Source organism: Panthera leo, chromosome D4, assembly GCF_018350215.1.
Source record: "Panthera leo isolate Ple1 chromosome D4, P.leo_Ple1_pat1.1, whole genome shotgun sequence".
NCBI classification, from domain to species: domain Eukaryota; kingdom Metazoa; phylum Chordata; class Mammalia; order Carnivora; family Felidae; genus Panthera; species Panthera leo.
The window spans coordinates 73,239,132-73,261,443 of NC_056691.1; the positions used below are offsets into that span (position 1 = coordinate 73,239,132).

The following is a 22,312-nucleotide window of genomic DNA, read 5'->3' on the forward strand; positions in this document are numbered from 1 at the left end:
ATCAAACTGCCTGAATTCCAATCTCATTGCTACCAATTAGTAACTGTGACTCCTTGTAAGTTACTTAACCTCCCTAAAAATGGGGAACATCGTAATACTTTCCTTGTACTATTAACAGACGCTTAGCAATTGCAGCCGCAGTCTGTGCTCCAGATCTTATTTAATCATTAAATGCTCAGCACAAATCCGTGAGGCAGGTGCAGACGCTATCCCCATGTTACAGCCGAGGCCATGGAGGCGCTGTCTGGGAGCAGATAAATGGGATTTGAGCCCAGGTAGCCTACCACCAGGACCTAGCTTCTAGCTACTTGTCTCAAGTTGCCTCTCAAAAAGGGCTGCTGTATTACATGATAAAACGCTTATGAAGCGCTTAACAAAAGTCTGGCACTTAAATGCTCAATTAAGTTTCCTACGGTCACATTAATGTTTAGTGTTTTATGTTTGTTACAAAACTAACACGTATACAAACGCGATTTAATTCAGCAAAAAAATCACAAAGACAGCCGAAGCGGTTGGACCCTGGGCGGGGGTCGGGGCTGGGGCGCGGACGCCTGGCGGCAGGCCACCCGCCGCCAGGGTAGGCCGGCAGGAAGCGGGGCGGCCGGCGCTCGGGGACACCCGTCGGGGGCCGGGGGCGGGGTCAGGGAGGCCCCGCCCAGCAGCCACCTGCGACAGGTGGAGCGCGCGGCGCCGGGCGCTCGGCCATGTCTGCGGAGAGCTCGGGGCCGGAGCCGGGGCCGCTGTGCCCGGAGCACGGCCAGGCTCTGAGCTGGTTCTGCTGCTCCGAGCGACGGCCCGTGTGCGCCGCCTGCACCGGGCTGGGCGGCCGCTGCCGGGGGCACCGCGTCCGCCGGGCCGAGGAGCGCGCGGAAGAGCTGCGGGTGAGCGGGCGGGGGCGCCGGAAGGTGGGGGGCGCCGGAGGGGAGGGGCGCCCGGATGGCGCGCAGTGAGGGATTTGGCGGAGACCCGGCTCCCGGTCCAGGAGTCCAGGCTCGGCCGTGTCACTGCTGTGGAACGAGGCGGTAAGGGTGTGGCTTCTGGAGTCACGGGAGACGTGAGTTCGAATCCCGCCTCCCGACCTCCCTTGGAATCTCGCTCTGAGCCTCAGTGTCCTCACGTGTAGTCTGAGGGCACAGTTTTGGGGGTTGTTGTGTGATAGACCTAAAATAATGGGTGAAATGCTCTTTAGCCTACCACAGAGTGGTAGATCCAGCTGCCCCCTCCTCCTCCGTTGCTTTTTTGGGGGGTGAGAGCCGGGCCTGGCGTTGGGCAGTATGCGGTTCCACTGCTCCAGTTGCCCGGGACAGCGTGTGACCCATCCCCCGCCCTGGTGGAAGCTGACCTGAGATAAAACCCGGCTCTCCTATCCCCTCAGCCCCTGGGCTCAAAGCCCCTCCCCTCGTCCACTCTTCAGGCTTCCTGGTGAGGTGATTTCTTGTCCCTTTCGGGGTTGGCCTTGACTGTACTCCAAGCTGCTTTCACCTGGGTAAACGGAGGTGGGCGGGTTGGATCTTAGAAGGTTCCTGTTGGGGCGCCTGGGTGGCTCAGTCGGTTGGGCGTTCGACTTCAGCTCAGGTCATGATCTCACAGCTCCTGAGTTGGAGCCCTGCATCGGGCTCTGTGCTGACAGCTCAGAGCCTGGATCCTGCTTCAGATTCTGTGTCTCCCTTTCTCTCTGCCCCTCTCCTACTCATGCTCTGTCTCTTTCTCTCAAAAATAAATAAACGCTAAAAAAAAAAAAAAAAAAAAAAAAAAAAAAAAATTAAAAGGTTCCTGTTGGACCTCTTAATCTAGAGTTTCTCCCGACCTCCACTCCAGTTTACCCCCAGGCTGGTCACCTTCATCACCACCCCCACTTCCCCACCCATCTGCTGAGATTGAGGAGCCCAAGTCACCCTGGGTTTTCCTCCCTCCTTCCGCCCTAGCTGTCACCCCTGGGGATTTCCTTGCCATTCCATTAAGTGGCTTGATTTCCCCACCCTCACCCAGGTTCTGCCCATCTGTGAGGCCCTGAGGGCTCTCCCTGGGGACTCAGACTGGGGTGTAATAAACACACCCAAATGGCCTAGAAGGATTCACTTATTCAGTGACCCCTGAAAGCTCCTGGTTGGTCCTACCTGTCACCACTATCCATCCTCAATAAGTGGTGATGAAAATCAACTTGGGTAATGTGGTATAATAAACTTGCATCATGGATAGAAACTTTATGAGTACCAAAGCACTTAAATATCCATCATCTCACTCCATCCAGACCAAGCTTTTGAAGTGGTATCCTATCTACATTTTACAGATGAGGAAACTGAGGCCCAGATCAGGGCAGTAACTCCTCCAAGGTTCCTCATATTCAGGAGCTGGACCAAGGGAGTCATTGACTAGGCCAGAGAAAATTACCTCTTTGCTTCCGTTGAGAGAGGAAGTGATGCTAATGGGTGTGAGATTTTAATAAAACCCTTTTTAAAAAGTTGCCATCAGAGCTGAATCTGAGTGGTAGAAGGGGAGGAAGGCTGAGCAAGGGTGGCAGGCCTGGTGCTTGATTCGGAATGAAGTCAGCCTTCTCTGAACCCCTCCCCCACCCTCCCCCCACCCCCAAGCCCTAAGCACATTCTTCTCCTCTGCCTGGAGGGAGGTGTTTCTTGCCCTTTCTCCAATTTTGAGCATATTATGGCATTTGCACACTCTTTCTGCTGTCCTTCTAGCCAGCAAAGAAATTTTGCCTCAGGGCAAGATGGTCACTGAACTGGGCACCTGCTCAACTTCTCTCCTCCCTTCTGGATTCTTGTCCTGCAGCTTTTTGGAAGCTAGTCTCAATTTCTTTGGCCCTGTGGCGTGCGGTGATCACAGCTTCCTCCCAGCCAGCCCAGTATTTGTGTGTGTGTGTGTGTTTCGTTTGTTTGTTTTCACTTAGTATTTGGACCAGCAAAGTCTAAGACTAATTCCTGATTGTGGGGCTGGGGGAAGGCCTTGCAAGGGCTGCCTAGAAGAGGAGCTGAGTTGCCTTTTGACAGATGGAACTGGGGCAAAGCTCCAAGGGGAAGTAGTGGAGGAGCTGTTGGCCAGGAAGGAGTTCAAGTTCCTGGAGAAATGGAGTGGAAAAGCAGGGCCTGGCCGTATCTTCTTGGACAAGTTACTTCTATGGGCTTCAGCTTCCTCATTTCTAACAACTCTCCCCTGCTCTCCTGGGGGATGCTCCCAGCTTTGGGGGATGGGAACCGCTGAACTTCGTGGGGTCAGAGAAGTGGATGTTCATTCATTCAACAAATATTTAGTCAGGGCCTCTTATGTGTAGGAGGGACTTTCTTCTAGGTAGTGGGCCATAGAGAACAAGTCAGTGTCATGGTGCTCATGTTCCAGTGGTGGGGGGAAAAATACAAAAAAGTAAACAAACACATAATATGCAGGCAGAGAGTGATAAATGCAAGGGAGATCTATAAGCAGAGTAAGGGAATGGTGTGTGGGGGTGGCCGGAGAGGGCTTGAGAAGGGGGGACCCTGAATGGAGTGGGGGAGGGGACTTGTAGATAGGTGTATATAGGATACAGTGACTACTGGACACAGGAGGAGCCACAGGTGCAAAGACACTGTTGTCAGGACAAGTTTTGGTGTGTTTATGGAACAGGAAGAAGGCCGGCGTGGAGAGTGCTAGGAGGTGACACTGGAACAATAGGCAGAGTCACATCAGACAGGGCCTTGTTGGCTAAAGTGAGAAGCTTGATCTCACTGTGAGGATGCTGGAAAGCCATTGGAGGGTTTTGAACAGGGACATGACCTGACCTAATTTCCTTACACAAGGTGGCAGTGGCTAACTGGGGGCCAAGCCCAGTGAGGAGGCTCTGATAGCAGCTTTTGTGACAGATAATATGATGATCTGGGTAGAATAGCAAGAGTGGAGGTGACCAGAAGTGGCCAGAGGGGAGAGAGAGACAGACAGACAGACAGACACTTTGGAGCCGGGGCTGATAGGATTCGCTGAGGGATTGGATACATGCAGGGTTGGAGAGTAACTCCTGGGGTTTGGTTAGGGTAATGAGGTTTTGTTGTTTCACCAACGGGGATAATTTAGGGAAAGGCCGTTTGAGAAGCCATGTTCTTCCACTCAGTTGTGGAGAATCGGGGAGCTCGGTTAGAAGGAGCATTGAGTGAGGGGCGCCTGGGTGGCTCAGTCGGTTAAGCCTCCAACTTTGGCTCAGGTCATGATCTCACAGTTTGTGATTTCGAGTCCCACGTTGGGCTCCGTGCTGACAGCTCAGAGCCTGGAACCTGCTTCAGATTCTGTGTCTCCCTCTCTCTCTGCCCCTCCCCTGCTCTCTCTCTCTCTCTCTCTCTCTCTCTCAAAATAAATCAACATTAAGAAAAAAAAGGAGCATTGAGTGTATACAGCAGGAAAGTGACTGTAATGTTGAGCCACGGTTTCAGAATAAGGAGAGAATCACCAAAAAAGTGGGTGATGAACACTGAAAGTGGTAAGACTGATATACTGGCGGCTCCCGCTAAGCTGAAGAAAGAATTGTTGGACTGGAGAATCTAGAGTTAGTGATGGAAGTGGTGGAAAGGGTGTGGGCCTTTTTTTTTTTTTAAGTTTATTTATTTTAATTTATTTATTTATTTTAATTTAATTTATTTATTTTACCTGCTTATAGCAGGTAAGCAGGGCAGGGGCAGAGAGAGAATCCCAAGCAGGCTCCGCACTGTCATCACAGAGCCCTATGTGGGGCTTGAACTCACGAACCACGAGATCATGACCTGAGCTGAAATCCGAAATCGAGAGTCAGACCCTTAACCAACTGAGCCACCCAGGTGCCCCAGGGGGTGGAACTCTTGAAGTGAAGATTTTGCAGGTGCTATAGTTTTTAGTACTAATGAGGTCTGGGATATGACGGTGGGTGTGAGTGGCTGAGGTGGGGTAAAAGGGGAAAATCACTGGGAGAGGGTGGATGGATCCACGAGGATCAAGATGCCATGGGTGTCATTTGTATTGCAGAACAAGATTGTGGACCAGTGTGAGAGGCTGCAGTTTCAGAGTGCCAGCATCACCAAGTATGTGGCTGAGGTCCTGCCAGGAAAGAACCAGGGAGCAGTGGTAGGTAGTTATCTTTCCCCTCTACTCTGGACCCCTCCTGGGATAAGACTCCAGCCTTAGGGGCATGGACTAGCCTAGGATCCCTTCCCAACCTCACAGACTCAAACTGCTACTAGCAAAACTGGATGCCCAGGAAGGACGGTTTCCCATCTCTCTGAGCCTTGGTTTTTGCCATCCGGGCAGAGAGGACTATTGCCAGTACCACACTGGGGCAAATACTGCTGGAAAATGACTTTCTTGGGGTAAAGCATCAGGAAAGGTAGCATTCTTCCACCATCTAAGTATTTCGTCGTCAGCCCCTGATTTACAAAATAACTTCAGGACTTTTACACTGAGTATTCTTTATGACAGTCTTACGCAGTAGGTGGCAGTAACAACCTTGTTTACAGACGGGGAAATGGGCCACATAGAGGTTAAGTGACTTGCCCAAGATCCACAGCCTCCTGCCAGAGTCAGTTCTGGGGTCTGGATCTTCGGACTCCCAGGCCAGTGCTCCTTCTGCTACCCCCCACTGCGGATCTTTTATTCTGTTGCCCCATTGCCACTGCTGCATCTTCACTCTCAAGTATGTCCCCCACAGGTAGGGGCTGTGAATTCTTTTGTACGTCCCCTCCCCTCCCCAACATGTACATGGAGCAGGCTTGACACTGTCTTAGTCAAGGTTCTTTTGATTGTGTGAAAGGAAACCCAGTTTAACTAGTATGAGCAAAACTATTCTGTGTCCATTTTTGCTTCTCTCAGCATGATGGTTTCTCTCTTTTTCTCTATCCTTTTTTTTCTCTTTTTTTTTTTTTAACATTAAAATATTTTTTTTTACTTTAGTGAGAGAGAGAGAGAGGGAGAGGGAGGGAGTGCAAGCCGGGGAGAGGGGCAGAAAGAGAGAGAGAGAGAGAACGAACCTTAAGCAGGCTCCACACTCAGCATGGAGCCCGATGTGGGACTCGATCCCAGGACCCTGGGATCATGATGTGAGCCGAGTCAGATGCTCAACCAACTGAGCCATCCAGGAGCCCCATAATTTCTTGCCTTAACTGCACTGGCTAGGACCTGAGTACAGTGTAGCAGATGCTGACTTCAAGGGGTATACTCATCACATTTCATCATCTATGTATTTATTTAACAAATCTATTGAGTACCCACCACATGCCAAGGGCTGTTGTTCTGTGTGCTAGAGATTCCACAGTGAACAATAAAAACACGTGAAAAATCCTGTTTCTGTGAAACTTACATTGTAGTCAGGGGGGAAGGATAATAACAATAAATACATGCTATGTCAAAAGTTGAAAGGGGCTATGGAGAAATATAACACGGGAGGAAGGATGTTCCTTGTTGAGAACGGGGGTTGCAGTTATAGATGCTGTGATCAGGAATGACTCAATTAAGTATTGATATTGTATTGATACAAAGTTTACAGAATGGTCCATATATCTGGGGGAAGAGTTCTAGAAAGGGGGAATGGCAAGTGCAAAAGCCCTAAGGTGGGAGCGTATCTGGCACATTGGAGGAGCGGCAAGGAGGCCTGAGAGGTTGAAGCAGAGTAAACAGGGGAGAAGGCAATAGGAGGTGAAGTCAGAGAGGCAGGGAGTGGGGGGGGGGGGGGGAGGTGGATAGCATCCAGAGGGGCTTTGCCTTTTGTTTGGGTAAGGTGGGAAGTCACTAGAAATTTCTGAGCACAGTAGGATGACATGACTTAAGATTAAAAAGGAGCACTCTGGCTGCTGTGTTGAGAAGGGACCATAGGCAGCAAAGGTAAAAGCAGGGAGACTGAGCAGGAAGCTGGTACAGGAATCCAGGTGAAAGTCAAGAGTCGTGTGGACATGAGTGATGGTGAGGAGTGTCTGGATTCTATGTGTGTATTCTGAAGGGGGAAACAGTGAGATTTGCTGATGGAGTGGATGCAGGCAAGAAAGGGAGAGGAGGCAGGATAACTCTTAACTTTTTTTTTTTTCCTTAAATTTTTTTACTTGAGAGCTGGGAGGATGGGGCAGCCATTTACCATGGGGGAGAGTTACCCATAGGTAAGAGCATGGGCATTCATCCATAGAAATGGAAGGCAGAGTGTATGGACACAGGTGCAGGTAGATGGGTAGCCTGACCCAGGGCTCGATCCCACGAACCTTGAGATCATGACCTGAGCCAAGATCAAGAGTTGGACACTCAGCCAACTGAGTCACCCAGGCACCTCCTTAAAGTTTTCATTTAAATTCTTGTTTGTGTGTATTTAGTTCTATGCAGTTTTATCACATGTATAGATTCATGTGACCTTTCCCACAACCAAGATACAGAATGGTTCCATCATAAGGATCCCCTGTGTTACCCTTTTATCACCAAACCCCCTCCCCTCCATCCCCTGTATCATTGTTGTACAAAATTCTGAGTTTGGATTGCTAATCTTAGTTTGGGTTTTTAAAAAGGATTTTTGTATCTATACTCAGGAATGAGATTAATTTATGAATTTCATTTCTTACAGTCTTTTTCATATTTTGGTGTCAAGGTTATATAAACTCTATCCAATGAGTTGGGAAACAGAACTCTATTTTCACTGGAGGAATTTGTGTTAAGATTGGAATCATTGTGCTTTGAGTATTTGGTGACACCCCCTGTAAAACTATCCGGGCTTGGTGTTATTTTTGTAGGTAGGTTTTTGGTTTTTTTTTTTAATGAATTCTTTTTTGTTGTTGTTTTTTTGTTTATTTATTTTTGAGAGAGAGACAGAGTGTGAACAGGAGAGGGGCAGACAGAGAGGGAGACGCAGAATCCAAAGCAGGCTCCAGGCTCTGAGCTGTCAGCACAGAGTCTAAGGCGGGGCTCAAACTCACGAACTGTGAGATCATGACCTGAGCTGAAGTCTGACACTTAACCGACTGAGCCACCCAGGTGCCCCTGTAGATAGATTTTTAACTACTGACTCATTTCCAACCATGACTATAGTATTCTTTCTTTTTCTTTGGTTTTAGTAAATTTTTTCTAGATAAATTATATATTTTGTCTATTTTAAAATTTAATGGCATAAAGTTGTTCTTAAATTGTGATTAAAGTTGCCACAGTTTTGTCTGTTTTGTTAATCTTTTCGAAGAACCGGCTTTTAGTATTTTGATCCTCTCTTGTATCTTTCTTTCTTTTTTTTTTTTAAGTTTGTTTATTTTTTCTAGTAATCTCTACACCCAGTGTGGGGCTTGAACTCACAACACTGAGATCAAGAGTTGCATGCTCTTCTGACTGAGCCAGCGAGGCACCCCTCTTTTGTATCTTTAAATATAAGTATATTATTATTTCCTCTTATCTTTTAAAAAAAATTTTTTTTTATTACATTTATTTACTTTTGATAGAGACAGAGCACAAGTGGGGGAGGGACAGAGAGAGAGAGAGCGACACAGAATTGAAGCAGGCTCCAGGCTCCGAGCTGTCAGCACAGAGCCCGATGTGGGGTTTGGACCCACGAACCGTGAGATCATGACCTGAGCCGAAGTCGGACGCTTAACTGACTGAGCCACCCAGGCGCCCCTTTCCTCTTATCTTTCAAATTTTTTTCTTTCTAATTTTTTAAAAATATATTCCATTGTTTTATAACTCCCTTAGCTGAACACAGTCTATACATTTTAGTCTGACTTCTTTCTCAAGGTCAGCATTTAGGCCAAATATTTCCTTCTAGGTATTGCTAGAGGTACCTCTCACAAATTTGATGCAAATTTTCATTCAGTTATAAGTTGTTGGTTTTTTTTTTTTCTTTTTACAGTTTATTTATTTACTTAGAGAGATAGCATGAGCAGGAGAGGGGTAGACAGAGGGGGAGAGAGAGAACCCAAGTAGGCTCCGCACGGTCAGCACAGAGCTGGATGCCGTGCTCCATCCCATGAACTGTGAGATCAGGACCGGAGCTGAAGTCAGATGCTTAACCCAGTGAGCCACCCAGGTGCCCCTTTCCCACTAATTTCTAACTTAAATGCATTATAGTCTGCATATCAGTTGTTTGAAATTTGTTGAGACTTGCTTTATACCCTAAAACATGGTCACTTTAGGTAAATGTTTCTCTGTACTTAACAATATTTTTTTCTGCTAGGTTTACTGACTGCTGACAGGGGCATTTATAGTTTCACATCATGCTGTGGACTTGTCTATTTTTCCTAATAATTCTGTCCATATTTTGGTTTTCTTTCCTTTTATTTCAACTTCTCTATGTACTTACACTTTAGGTGTATCTTATTTTTTTATTTAAAGAAAAAATTTTTTTAATGTTTGTTTACTTTCGAGATAGAGACAGAGTGTGAGTGGGGGAGGGGCAGGGAGAGAGGGAGACCCAGAATCTGAAACGGGCTCCAGACTCAGCTGTCAGCACAGAGCCCGACATGGGATTTTAACTCACTGACCGCGAGATCATGACCTGAGCCAAAGTCGGACGCTTAACCAACTGAGCCACCCAGATGCCCCTTAGGTGTGTCTTATAACCGGGTTTTGTTTCCTTTTTTAAAAAATCCAATCTGAAAAAAAAAATTCAATCTGATAATCTCTGCCTTTTACCTAGGGAGTTTAAACAGTCTATCACTATTGTGGTTGCTGATACACTTGGATTTATAGCTATCATTTTATGTTTTCTATATAGTAGAAACATATAGGAGTTTCTATGCTTTTTCTGTGCTTTTTCTTCCTTTCTTGTCTTTTGGGTTAATCAACCCCTCCTCTGTCTTTGTCCCTACATTCTTGGGGTGCCTGGGTGAATCAGTTGGTTGAGCGTCTGCTCAGGTCATGATCTCATGAGCTCACTGTGAGTTTGAGCCCCACATCGGGATCTGCGTTGACAACCTGGAGCCTGCTTTGGATCCTCTGTCTCCCTTTTCTTTCTCCCCCTCCCCCGTGTGTTCTGTCTGCCTCTCTCTCTCTCTCTCTCCCTCTCTTTCTCTCTCTCTCTCAAAAATAAACGTATAAAAAAAGTTATACATTCTACTTATGGTCTATTTTTGGTACCATTAAGATTTTAACACAAATATTTAATGTTTCAAATGACTCAACCTGAGTAATACAAGTACCATAAGAATGCTTTAACCTAGTAACCCCTCTGGTCTTACATGTTGTCCAATATTTTCGTTAAAGTACATCTTTTAATAAATTCTCCCATTCATAAGAAATATTCCATTTCTGATTAAAGATGTCGTTATTGGGACATGTTAAGTTGAAAGGAGTGTAAAATTTTAAAATAAATCACAAGCTGCATTCAGGGCAGTTGAGTCTCTGCTCTCAATTACTCTGCTTTTCAGTTTCCTTTCTACTTTTGGACCCCAGGGGATTTCCTTTACATTAGCTGCCAGAGCCCCTTCACTTTTAAAAGGATGCTTTGGACTATTTTCCCAGCATTTCTGTGTTTGGTTTTAGGACGGTGTTTAGTTTATTCTGGCATATCTTTGGAAAGGGAAGTTTTTTTTCTCTGCTATCCTTTTCTGGGAAAGAGTGAAGAAATGTATCGAAATTGATTACGGTCTTCTAGTCGGAGAATATCTGATGCATCTTGGGTGAGGGTCTGTTCTTGAACCTGATCGCATACATAGAACAAACACTGAGTACAGACACCCACCGCTGTGGGCAAGGCAGCAAGGTGGGATAGAGAGAACAACAGCTCATGTTATCACGTATGTGCCAGGCTTTGTTCTGTTAACTTTGTATGTAGTAACTCATTTAATCCTCACAATAACCTTATGAGGTAGGTACTATTATTATACTCGTTTAACAGATTAGAAAGCTGAGGCACAGGGAAGACAAGTAACTAACATGCTCAACTGTTCCACAGGTGGTAAGTGGATGGGCTGAGATTTAAATCTAGGCACGGTGTCTAAAGCCTGATTTCCTAAGTACTTGTGTTATGTGGTCTCAGGGAACACTGAAATTGGAGTCCAAACTCCTGGGTTCACTTAGGCCATTCATTCTCTTCCTCTTCATTGGGCAAACTGTGGGTCTCCGTTTCTTCTGTAAAGCAGGGACCATTATCTCCTGCACTTGGCCTGTGAGTGCTACCAAGATATGTTTGACTTAGTCAGGAAAACTTTCCCCTCAGTCATTCAGTAAATATTTGAGTACTTACTGTGTGCCAGACACTGTGCTAATTACTAGGAGTCACGTCAACATCACTGGAGAATTGATTTCGTGCCTCCTGTGTGACAGATAAGAATTCTACCAAGGAAGCCATTGGAGTGGACAGATTTAGGAAGTAATGAACTTTTTTCACGCAGACAGAGTCAGAATATCAACTGGACTTCTGTTGGTATGGATCCTGTTGATGGGGATGACTTTGTAGGCCTTCTGCTCCGCAGTTCTACAGTTCTCTGACCTTGGTCCCTTGGCCTTGGTATTGTCAGCTGGGAGATAATGGGTTCTAGTTGATCTCTAGACCATGCCCAGCTCTTCGATTCTGCGATCTTGCCTCTGTGAGATATGACCTGGATGTCTGGATCTCACATTTCTTTACCCTAAACCAGATTTGGGAACTCTTAAGGCTGAGATGGCTTAAACACAGTTTCTTCCATGACCGTGCCCGTGGCGGACATTGCAGATCAATCCCAGCATTCCTAAACACTGAGCCCAAGTCCTCTTCATCTTGACCGGGCTTTGCCAGGACCCGATTCCTTGTTTTATCCCTCATCAGAGCACGGCCAGCGCGGCACGGGAACTGGTCATCCAGAGGCTGGGTCTGGTGAGGAGTCTGTGCGAGAGTGAGGAGCAGCGGTTGCTGGAACGGGTACACGGCGAAGAGGAGCGGGCCCACCAGAGTATCCTGACACAGCGAGTACACTGGACTGAGGCACTGCAGAAGCTCGACGCCATCCGGACCAGCCTGGTGGACATGCTCACCCACCTGGATGACCTCCAGTTGATTGTAAGTCAGGCAGGGGTGAGGACACAACCAGTGAATCAAATACCCCCAAAGTTTAAAACATCGAGAATGTTTATGAGGTAGGAGCTGGGTAGATAAGGATACTTTGGAGCAGGGATGAAGCAAGGGAATAAAATTATATGGATTTTTTTTTTTTTTTTTTGTACCTGACAGCTATTCTTTTTTAATTTTTTTTTTTTTTTCAACATTTTTTATTTATTTTTGGGACAGAGAGAGACAGAGCATGAACGGGGGAGGGGCAGAGAGAGAGGGAGACACAGAATCGGAAACAGGCTCCAGGCTCCGAGCCATCAGCCCAGAGCCCGACGCGGGGCTCGAACTCACGGACCGCGAGATCGTGACCTGGCTGAAGTCGGACGCTTAACCGACTGCGCCACCCAGGCGCCCCTACAGCTATTCTTTTAATAGTGAGCAAGTATTTACTGAGTATCTGCTATGTGCCATTGTGCCACAGGGTGGAGTTATAGGATACAGCTGTTAGTACCCCACAGCTTTAAGAAATACACAAACTGACAACTAGGATAATGGAGGGTTATGTCCCATAGTAGAGGACCTCACAGTCCAGGCTTGGGGGTGGCAGTGGTCAGGGTGGGCTTCCTGGATGCAGTAACTTAGAAGCCGGAGCCTGAGAGATAAGAGTAGCAGCTATGTTAAAGGAAGTGGAGAGGTAGAGAGGGTTCACAAATGTGTAGGGGGAGGGAACTGACAAGACGTCCTTAATCTGACCACCCAGAAACTACTATGGTTAATATTTTGGTACATATCCTTGCAAAATACTTTATATAGATATGCAGATACTTGCTGTTTTAATGGGCTGGTTTGACATCGGAGTAAACATGCCACAAAGAGAAATGAGGATGTGGAACAACTGAGCTGTTCTTCACTGCGGTTCAAGTAGGGCAGTTTGTGGAATGCCCTAGATTGTGCATTCATTTAGCCGCACGGCTTTCAGGGACAGAGTACATTCTGTCCCAGACACTGGGACGGTCACATTAGAGGATTCGGTAAGAGTGCCAGCCATCTAGGAGCTGACAGTCTTGGTGGGGGTGAAATGTTAGTAAATATGTGAGTGTCCTAAAGTGTTACTTAGGGAAACTGGGGATGCCATGGGGCACAGCAGACAGTGATTCATTCTGAGTGCACGATGGGAAGGTGCGCAGAGAAGAACCCAGATAGCTTTGTTTTGGGTCTTCAAGCAGGAATAGCATTCTTGTCCTAGGGTCTGTCCACATGGCGTCCTCCATATGCCAGTTGAGTACGTTCAAGTCTTGACTACCTGCTGACGTCCTGGTTCCAAGCCTGACTCTGTTTTCTTTTCTCACAGCAGAAGGAACAGGAGATTTTTGAAAGGTGAGTATGGCCCCATAATTTGTTGGGCAGTCACGGAAACCATTGCATTCAGGCCCTGCTGCTCTTGGGAGAAAGGCCAAGGCGTCCAGCTGAGTGGCTTCCCTGGAGTCATGCTCCACGGATAGGGGTCTTCCTGCCCCTAACTTGGAGAACTGCTTTAGATCCATGTGGAAGGGTAGTGAAATAAATACTTATTAATCAGAGGTTGGCCATGGGCTTTCTTAAATGTTATCCTATGAAAAAAAATACCCAGGGGTGCCTGCGTGGCTCAGTCGATTAATCATCCGACTCCTGATCTCAGCTCAGGTCTTGTGCTCAGGGTTGTGAGTTCAAGCCCTATGTTGGGCTCCATGTGGGGTGTGAAGCCTACGTTAAAAAAAAAAAAAAATCCAGTTACCCTGTTGGAGTGTTTTACATCCCCCATCTACAGATGAAAATACTGATGTTCCAAGATGGGCAGGGACTTGCCTAAGCCCCAGAGTTGGGGCATGGACCGATACCCGACACCTGTCCCACCACTGTCTTCCCTGCCTCACTCGCCCCTTCTCTGACAAAAGAATCTTTGAGGGGCATCTGGGTGGCTCAGCCAGTTAAGCATCTGACTCCTGATTTCGGCTCAGGTCATGATCTCACGGTTCTTGAGTTTGAGCCCCTCGTTGGGCTCTGCACTGACAGCGTGGAGTCTACTTAGGATTCTCTCTCTTTCCGTCTCTTTCTGCTCCTTCCCTGCATCTTCTCTCTCTCTCTCTCTCTCCCTCCCCCTCCCCCTCTCTCTCCCTCCTTTCCTCTCTCTCTTTCTCTCAATAAATAAACTTTAAAAAAAAAGAATCTTTGAAACTTAAGTCTGTATTACCACTCAAAATTTGCATTTTAATTAAGCAATTATAAAAGCATTTCACCAAGTTCTTCCTAGGTCCTGAAAAGCTGAGAGCCAAGAGCCTGAGGAAGTAGCCAAGAAGATATAATTTTCCAGGCAAAGAAATTAAATTCTTGGGGCGCCTAGCTGGCTCAGTGGGAGGAGCATGTGATTCAGTCTCGGGGTTGTGAGTTTGAGCCCCACATGGGGTGTAGGGATTACTTAAATAAAACTTAAAAAAAAAAAAAAAAAAGGCTAAGGAACAATTCCAGATTAAAAGGGACCAGATGGATCAAGAAACAAACAAAAACCCACACCAAACACTTTTAAGAACTTCTGTGGCACAAGTGGCAACGTTTAACTATGCACTATATGTCAGATATAATAGTAGTATGTCAACGTTAAATTTCTGAACTTAATAGGGTTTCTGTAGTTGTATAAGAGACTGTCTTTGTTCTTGAGAAAAAGATGCTCAAGTATTTAGACATGAAAGGTCTCACTTTCTGCAACTTATTCTCAAATAGGTCAGAAAAAAAAATAAGTGTCATATATTCACTCATTAAATAGATAGGAAGAGAATGAGCAACAGACCAAGAAAGAGAGCAGATTTTTTAAAAAGAAAAAAAAAAATTCTTACGTCTTCGGTGAGAGATTGCAGAGCTGTACTTGAGGAGCACAGACCATGCTTGTATATTTTCAATGTTTATTTTTGAGAGAGAGAGAGCATGCAAGCAGGGGAGGGCAGAGAGAGAGGGGGGCAGAGGGTTTGAAGCAGACTGTGCTGACAGCAGAGAGCCCAATGCAGGGCTCAAACTCATGAACTGTGAGATCACGACTTGAGCCAAAGTTGGATGCTTAACTGACCGAGCCACCTAGGTGCCCCCATTCTTATACATTTTTATATTTACAAAATTTTTTAATGTTTATTTATTATTTAGAGAGAGAGAAAGAGAGACAGAGTGTGAGTGGGGAGGGGCAGAGAGAGAGGGACACAAAATCCAAAGCAGGCTCCAGGCTTTGAGCTGTTAGCAGAGAGCTTGAACTCACGAACCACAAGATCATGACCTGAGCCGAAGTTGGACACTTAACCGACTGAGCCACCCAGGTGTCCCTATTTTTATATTTAAATTTCAGCAGTAATACATGTGCATGAGAGAAAGAGAAAACATGCCACCAATATAAAAACATGTAAAATTTCAAATGTCTCAGGGCACCTGGCTGGTTGAGATGGTAGAGTATGTGACCCTTTATCTCAGGGTCATGAGTTTGAGCCTCATGTTGGTCATAGAGATTACTTAAAAAAGTTGAAACATTGTAAGTTCTCCATCACCCCTTCCCAGTCCTGTTCCCTGGAGGTGATCAGTTTTAACAGTCAGATGTGTGTGTCTTGTGGACTTTCCTATGTAGATAGAATCCTAGGGGTGGTTACCACTCAAAAAAAATTTTTTTAAGTTTATTTATTTTGTGAAAGGAAGTGGGGGGAGAGGCAGAGAGGGGGAGAGACAGAATCCCAAGCGGGCTCCGTGCCCTCAGCACAGAGCCCGACATGGGGCTCGAACTCACGAACTGTGAGATCATGACCTGAGCCGAGATCAAGTGTCAGACACTTAACCGACTGAGCTACCCAGGCACCCCTAAAATTTTTTTTTTTTTTTTACCAGTTTGGTTTCTTTTATACTTGCTGTTCTTGAACTTACCAGGTTCTTTTGGAAGCTCTCCATGTCAGTATGTATAGATGTATGTCACTCTTTGGAAAGTCTGTGAAGTGATGCCCCCAATTTTATTGTCTCCTTTAAAGGCTTAGCTTGTTCCTACTTTTTCCCTCTTAGAATCATTCCACACGTCTGCTAGTCTTTCCTTTCTCCTTTACCTTCTTCATCTTCCTCTAAAACTGTCCTGTCTTTAATTTCAAGTTGCTCTGTGTTTTTGAAAAAAAAACCTGATCTTTGATTTTTTTGTTTTGAAATATTTCAAACGTAGAGAAGAGTTGCAAAAATAGTACAACAGACTCCCCCTAGAAAGCTCTATTGTTAACATTTTGCCACATCTGCTCTCTTTCTTGGTCTGTTGGTCATTCGCTTCCTATCTATTTAACGAGTGAATACTTAACACTTTTTCTTCTGACCTGAGAGTAAGTTGTAGAAAGTGAGACCTTTTTCAGCATCCTCTCTCAAGATTGTGTAAGACAATCTCTTACACAACTACAGGAACCTTCAGAAAATTTAATGTCGACATAATACTATTATATCTGACATACAGTCCGTATTTAAATGTTGCCAGTTGTGCCACAAAAGTTCTTAAGTGTTTGGTATGGTTTTTGTTTCCTGAACCATCTGGTCTCTCTCTCTCTTTTTTTTAATGTCTTATTTATTTTTTGAGAGAGAGAGAGAGAGAGAGAGAGAGAGAGCAAGTGGGGGAGGGGCAGAGAGAGAGGGAGACACAGAATCCAAAGCAGGCTCCAGGCTCCGAGCTGTCAGCACAGAGCCCGACCCTGGGCTCGAACTCACGAACCGTGAAATCATGACCTGAGCCGAAGTCAGATGCTAAACCGACTGAGCCCCCCAGGCGCCCCCCCCCCCCCCCCAATCTGGTCTCTTTTAATCTGGAATTGTTCCTTAGCCTTTGTTTTTTTTTTTAAGTTTTATTTATTTAAGTAATCTCTATACCCAACATGGGGCTCGAACTCACAACCTTGAGATCAAGAGTTGCTTGTTCCTCTGACTAAGCTGGCCAGGCGCCCCTGTTCCTTAGCCTTTTAAAACAACAACAACAACAAAATACTTTTAAAGAGCCTAGAACAGTTTTATAGAATATCCCTCAGTTTTGATTTATCTGCTGGTGCCACATCCACGTCTGGGCTCGGCCCTGGCTGCCACAGCAACAGGTCCGGCTGCACAGACAGGCATTCGGATCCCAGCCCCACCGCACTCCCACTCCTTTGGGGTCACAGTTTCCCCTTCTGAACCATGGGGTGCCGGACTAGCTGGTTGTCTAGACGCTCATGTCTGCCACTGGCCTCAGCTTTGCCTTCGGTTAGCCCAGCGCTGCCAACACAGGCGCTCCTCTTTCCTCCCCGCCTGATGGCTGGGGCTTCTCCAGCCCCAACTTCAGCACTTTGAGAAGATGGCAACAGACCCTCTCTTGTCCTGACCACAAAGGGCCTTTGTTACCAGAGCCTGCTCTCAGCTTTCCTAGGGCTCTGTCCATCTTGCTCCTCCCAAGCCAGGACAGTCAGTGACAGTCTCCCAAAGAGCTTGCATCCCTAAGGAGACATGCCCCACCCTCTCTCCCTGCTCCTTCACTGTGGGCAGGGCCAGGAGACTTGGGGAAGAGTGCGTGCCCTCAGAACTGCTGCCTGATCTCAGGGTTGGGGGCGGTGGCAGAGCTCTTTCTCAGCACCCAGTTCAGGTGTCTGCAAAGCTCAGTGATGGACCCTCACTTTGTCCTATACCCCTTAATCACTTTCATTTTAGATCAAGGGGGAAATTATGTTGAGGGGTGCCTGGACTCCAGACTGGGTTTGTTCTATTTCTGCATGGAGTCAGCACTTGAACCCAGCTCCCCTTTTTAAGCGGAGTGCGTTCTCTGAATCTCTGTTCTTTCCTGTCAAATGGGATAACAACTACCTCCCAGGTTATAGCAAAGATTACGTGAGATTCTACAGAGAAAACCTGGATACTTAATAAATGGTAATTCTCCCCTCCTAGGCATCTTCTGTTCCCATATTCCCTCCAGCCAAACCCAGTGCCCTTCTGAGCCAAGGAGAGGTAGCTATTGGGAGCAAAGCACCAGAACCTATTTATGGTTCGGGTGATAACTGATAGTCCCTTCTTGTGGGATCTCTCAAAGGTGTTTGCATTTTAAGAGCAGAGGAGCGGCTGTACCTTCTGACCAAACCAATAGGTTTTGCTGCAGTAGGTTTTGGAAGGAGGTGAGATTTTCTCTGCACAGGATGGGGGAGTGGAAAGACTGGGGTGTAAGAGGCTCAGGTCGCATCCCTGCTCTGCTGCTAACTTAGAGACATAGCAGGTTGCTTCCCCTGCAGAGCAGACAGACTCCAAGTTCTACCACTGGCACCAAATATTTACTTCCCTGGAAATCATCTGCCTGGCTGGAATTAATGTTCCGGGGGGTTGGGGGGGGCGCATAAGGGGAAAACCCGTTTTTCTGTTTGGCTCAAACCTCCTTTGGGGGCTCCTGTGTGGGGCTGGCTGCCAATCTTGGGGTCACCCTCATGGGAAGAGGATTTTATTTACTTCTGTCCCCTTCTCATCACCCTATATTGATCTAGATCCATTTCTGGAACCTTCCTGAATTTCTGTCTAGTTTTTTGTTTGTTTGTTTGTTTTCCTCCACAAGGACTGAGGAAGCAGAAGGCATTTTGGATCCCCAGGACTCGGACAAGTTAAACTTTAATGAGAAGTGCATTCGGAGCTCACTACTTACCCAACTCTGGGTGACCGCGGTTCTCGGGTCCCTCTCAGGTTAGGAGCTGTTAGGGCCCAGCACCAGCTGAACACCTGGCTGGCTGGCTGGCTGGCTGACTGGCTGGGGGGTTGCTGCTGGGTCAGGCTGGGGACCAGAGCATCTGGCTCGGTAGCTAAGCACTGAGTGATGCTGGATGCAGCCTTGTTGGTGGAGCCAAGGTTCTGGACTGGCTTGGGACAGCTGGGCCAGGTCCTTTCCGTTTCCAGACTAAACTGCTCTGTTGGGCCTAAGTGATATCTTGTTCCCAGAAATCACATCTATGTCCTGCCCTAGTGGGACAGCTCAGTATTCTTAATTGGAACCTTAGTTTCTCTTTAAAAAGATATCATTGATGGCCAACTGGAAAGCATCTGGAGAGAGAACGGCGCTGCCTGGATTCACCTCACTTGTTCACTTAAACGCTGCTGACTCAGGCAGACCGTGGCCTGGCCTTGTGCCGTATGCTAAGGCCTCAGATGTGAATGCCACATGGTCTTTCCCTGCAGGAATTCCCTCCTAGCGCCGAAGTTCTCAAAGCAGAATCCCCCAAGCTAGATGGAAGCTTCTGTGTTCCTAGTTGTCGTGTTTGCACAATTCACAGAGAGGTTTGGTTAACGGATTGAATTTTTCCTCAGTTTTAGCCCTCCTCCCCCATGGGTTAGCCTAAAATTTTTAGTACAAGCTATCGCTTGTCTTCTGTAGATGCTGGTAGCAGAGAGTGCCCAATTTGCCAGCAGTCCCATTTAGTTAGTTGTTGGAAAAGTGCGTATCTGATGCTTCCTGGCTCCCAGGGGTCATTCCCCCAGGACAGGCCTGATCTGGAGGCCACAGATAGGCCCAACTGGAATCACTGCAGTCGATGCCGGATGCCAGATGTAGGAACAAAATCTTCATTTTGCCCTGCTCCCAACTAGGTGTGTGACTTTGGGCAACTTGCTTCTCCTCTCTGGGCCTTATTTCTAGTTTACAGATGAGGATCCTGGACTAATAGTAACTACTGTTATCATGGCCACAATTTATTGAGCACCTATTAATACTGGGCACTTTGTAGGTATCATCTCATTTAGTCCTCGTGTCCACCCTGTGGTAAGTCCTATTTATCCCCATTTTACAGATGAGGGAACTGAGGCTCACAGAGAGTAAATGGCTTGCCTGAGGTAACACTGCCACTGGGTGGTGAGGGAGCCCTTTGCTGCCTGGCAGGACCAGGTTAGGGCTGAGGTTGGCCTTGGGCAACTCTGAGAATTGTTTCTGGCAGGCACAGAGGATGTGCGTATTGATGAGAGGACCGTCAGCCCCTTCCTGCAATTGTCAGACGATCGAAGGACCCTGACCTTCAATGCCAAGAAGTCCAAGGCCTATGCAGATGGCCCGGAGCGCTTTGACCACTGGCCCAATGCCCTGGCCGCCACCTCCTTCCAGGCTGGGTTGCACACCTGGATGGTGAATGTCCAGAACAGTTGTGCCTATAAGGTGGGTGTGGCCCTAGGCCAGCTGCCCCGAAAGGGCTCTGGCAATGACTCCCGGCTGGGCCACAACGCCTTCTCCTGGGTCTTCTCCCGCTATGACCAGGAGTTTCGTTTCTCGCACGCTGGGCAGCACGAGTCCCTGGCACTGCTGCGTTGCCCCGCCCAGCTGGGCGTGCTATTGGACTTGCAGGCACAGGAACTGCTGTTCTACGAGCCGGCCTCGGGTACGGTGCTCCACACCCACCACGCGCCCTTTTCTGGGCCCCTCTTCCCGGTCTTTGCCGTGGCCGACCAGACCATTTCCATCATCCGCTGACCTTTGGCCACGGGGAGCCCAGGCCTCCTCCCTACTACGCCTCCAGGCCATGTTCCTGCCCAGTGTCCTTTTCCCAAATGTTGCCCTGAAGGGACAGCTTTAGGAGGGGTAGGGATCCATTTCAGATCTGGGTACAGCTGTTAAGTGCGAGGTATCTACAGTAGGCCTGCTACTCCCTGGCCTTAGTCTCCCAAATCCACCATACATCAGCTCCTCTGAGGGTGTCTCGTTCACCACTTTATCTCTGGCATCCGGCATGGTGCCTGGTGCCTAGTGATTGTGCAATAAATATTTGGCGAATGTATGGACGGATGGAAAGGTGCCTGGGTGTATGTGGTAGACTCTTCTGGGAAAGCACAGCCTTCCAGCCCTCTGCCCCCAGCTTGGAGCACGTCCTGTGGCTGAAACTCTTTCATCCCTCAGTTTGGTGCTTCTCAGTCCTTTTCCTGACAAGGCACAGAGAGAACATCTTTTTCTAGCACACGAGGACAACCTGAAAGGGATCCCAAACTCCTGCTAGGCTGCTCTTGGCCACAGGGGGCGCTGTGTCCCACCAGGTCCAGCCTGATGGTTCAGAAGACTGAAGGGATCCTACCTGCAGGTAACTCGACCGCCGCACATCCATTGGCAGCTCTGCCTCAGACTTGGCAGCTGAGCTCGGCTGTGCCCACCTGTGGTCACAGGGACGAACTTTTCCCCTACCTGACATCCCCCTCCCTGCCCAACATAATGTGGAGACCTGGGGTAAGGGCTTCAAGTCCTAGAGAGAGCTGAGGGAGTAAGAGGGCCAGCCTTACCGAACACGTATGTTATTAAAGGTTTTACAAGATTGAAGTTTCCTCCATGTTCTTTGCTGGTAATTGGGCAAATCTCCCAAGTGCCAGCTCACGTCTTAAGAGGTGCACTTGCTAGGAAATCAAGGTCTTCCTCACCCGCGTCCGCATTCCCAGCTCAGCACACACAGCCAAAAGAGCCCTGAGACGGTTTCGTGCCCTGCATGGCTGGCACCGAGGGCAAGTCCCTTCCTGTTCTCTGAGGTCATATTAGACCAGTGGTCCTCACAGTGGTTTTATCTGGGAACACGGTTCAAAGGCAATCTTACCTACAACTTCAGGCCCCTAGGCTCAAAGATGGGGGCCAGAGCCCTCTCCACTCTTAAGTTTGTTCAATAATTTACTTGAAACATTGGGTTGATCAAATCCAGTCCACAGACCTAATGGCAGCTTGTTTGGTTGAGATGACTTCTAAGGCCCTTGCAGTTGAGACTGCAGCCCACGACCCACGTCCTCACTGCCTGACATGTGGGAAGTAATGTCCCCTGGCTGTGACACCAAGCCCAAGGAAGACAGACCCAAAAGAGGTGTGGCCTAGTCTGAGAAGAGTCTCCCTCCCCTCACACGAGTACAATGTCTACCCAGAAACCTGAGGCAAAGCCAACCTTTCTACTTGGCAGCTGCAGGCCCCCAAGCCATGCTCTCCAAACTGCCAGTCTAACTCCCCGTGGCAGCCCTCACTCCGTCCATAGTTCACGGGCCTCCTGCCAGGAATGCGTGTTACTCCTCTGCCCACCTAAATGCCACCCCCAATTCAGGGCCACTCTAGAGCCCTCCCTGGCTGTTGGTACCAGAACGTAACACTGTGTAGATATGCCTATGTGCTTTTCACCGGAGGTATCCCCTGTACAAGGAAGATGTGTCTAGTAAATCCCAAAGAGGTGTGAGGGGAGAGGAGCATGAAGAGGGGATAGGAAGTTAGAGACATGGAATTTTTTAAAAAAAATTTTAATGTTTAGTTTTGAGAGAGAGAGATTGTGAGGGGGTAAGGGGCAGAGAGAGAATCCCAAGCAGGGCTCTAACTCACAAACTGCGAGATCATGACCTGAGCCAAAGACACTTAAC

The 22,312-nt window shown here is 47.6% G+C and overlaps 1 protein-coding gene across 3 annotated transcripts; it reads left to right on the forward strand.

Moving 5' to 3' along the window:
* Positions 1–180: 180 nt before the first annotated feature.
* Positions 181–21,248, forward strand: BSPRY (B-box and SPRY domain containing). 3 transcript variants are annotated; one of them, XM_042913789.1, is made up of 7 exons: positions 181–881; positions 4,978–5,076; positions 11,708–11,938; positions 13,281–13,306; positions 18,522–18,646; positions 19,888–20,102; positions 20,972–21,248. In XM_042913789.1, the coding sequence occupies exons 1-7, from the start codon at positions 705–707 to the stop codon at positions 20,996–20,998; spliced, it is 900 nt and encodes a 299-aa protein (XP_042769723.1). In that variant the 5' UTR covers positions 181–704; the 3' UTR covers positions 20,999–21,248. The 3 variants fall into 3 exon arrangements, with proteins under 3 accessions (XP_042769723.1, XP_042769720.1, XP_042769722.1); XM_042913786.1 differs by having other exon boundaries at positions 19,888–21,248; XM_042913788.1 differs by having other exon boundaries at positions 13,284–13,306; positions 19,888–21,248.
* The last annotated feature ends 1,064 nt before the right edge of the window (positions 21,249–22,312 follow it).

Bases quoted from the DNA above. Each gene is read 5' to 3' on its own strand.
- BSPRY (XM_042913786.1), top strand. From the start codon at position 705: ATGTCTGCGGAGAGCTCGGGGCCGGAGCCGGGGCCGCTGTGCCCGGAG. The intron at 11,939-13,280 runs GTAAGTCAGGCA...CTTTTCTCACAG, and splicing joins TGGATGACCTCCAGTTGATT to CAGAAGGAACAGGAGATTTT. The intron at 18,647-19,887 runs GTTAGGAGCTGT...TGTTTCTGGCAG, and splicing joins GGTTCTCGGGTCCCTCTCAG to GCACAGAGGATGTGCGTATT.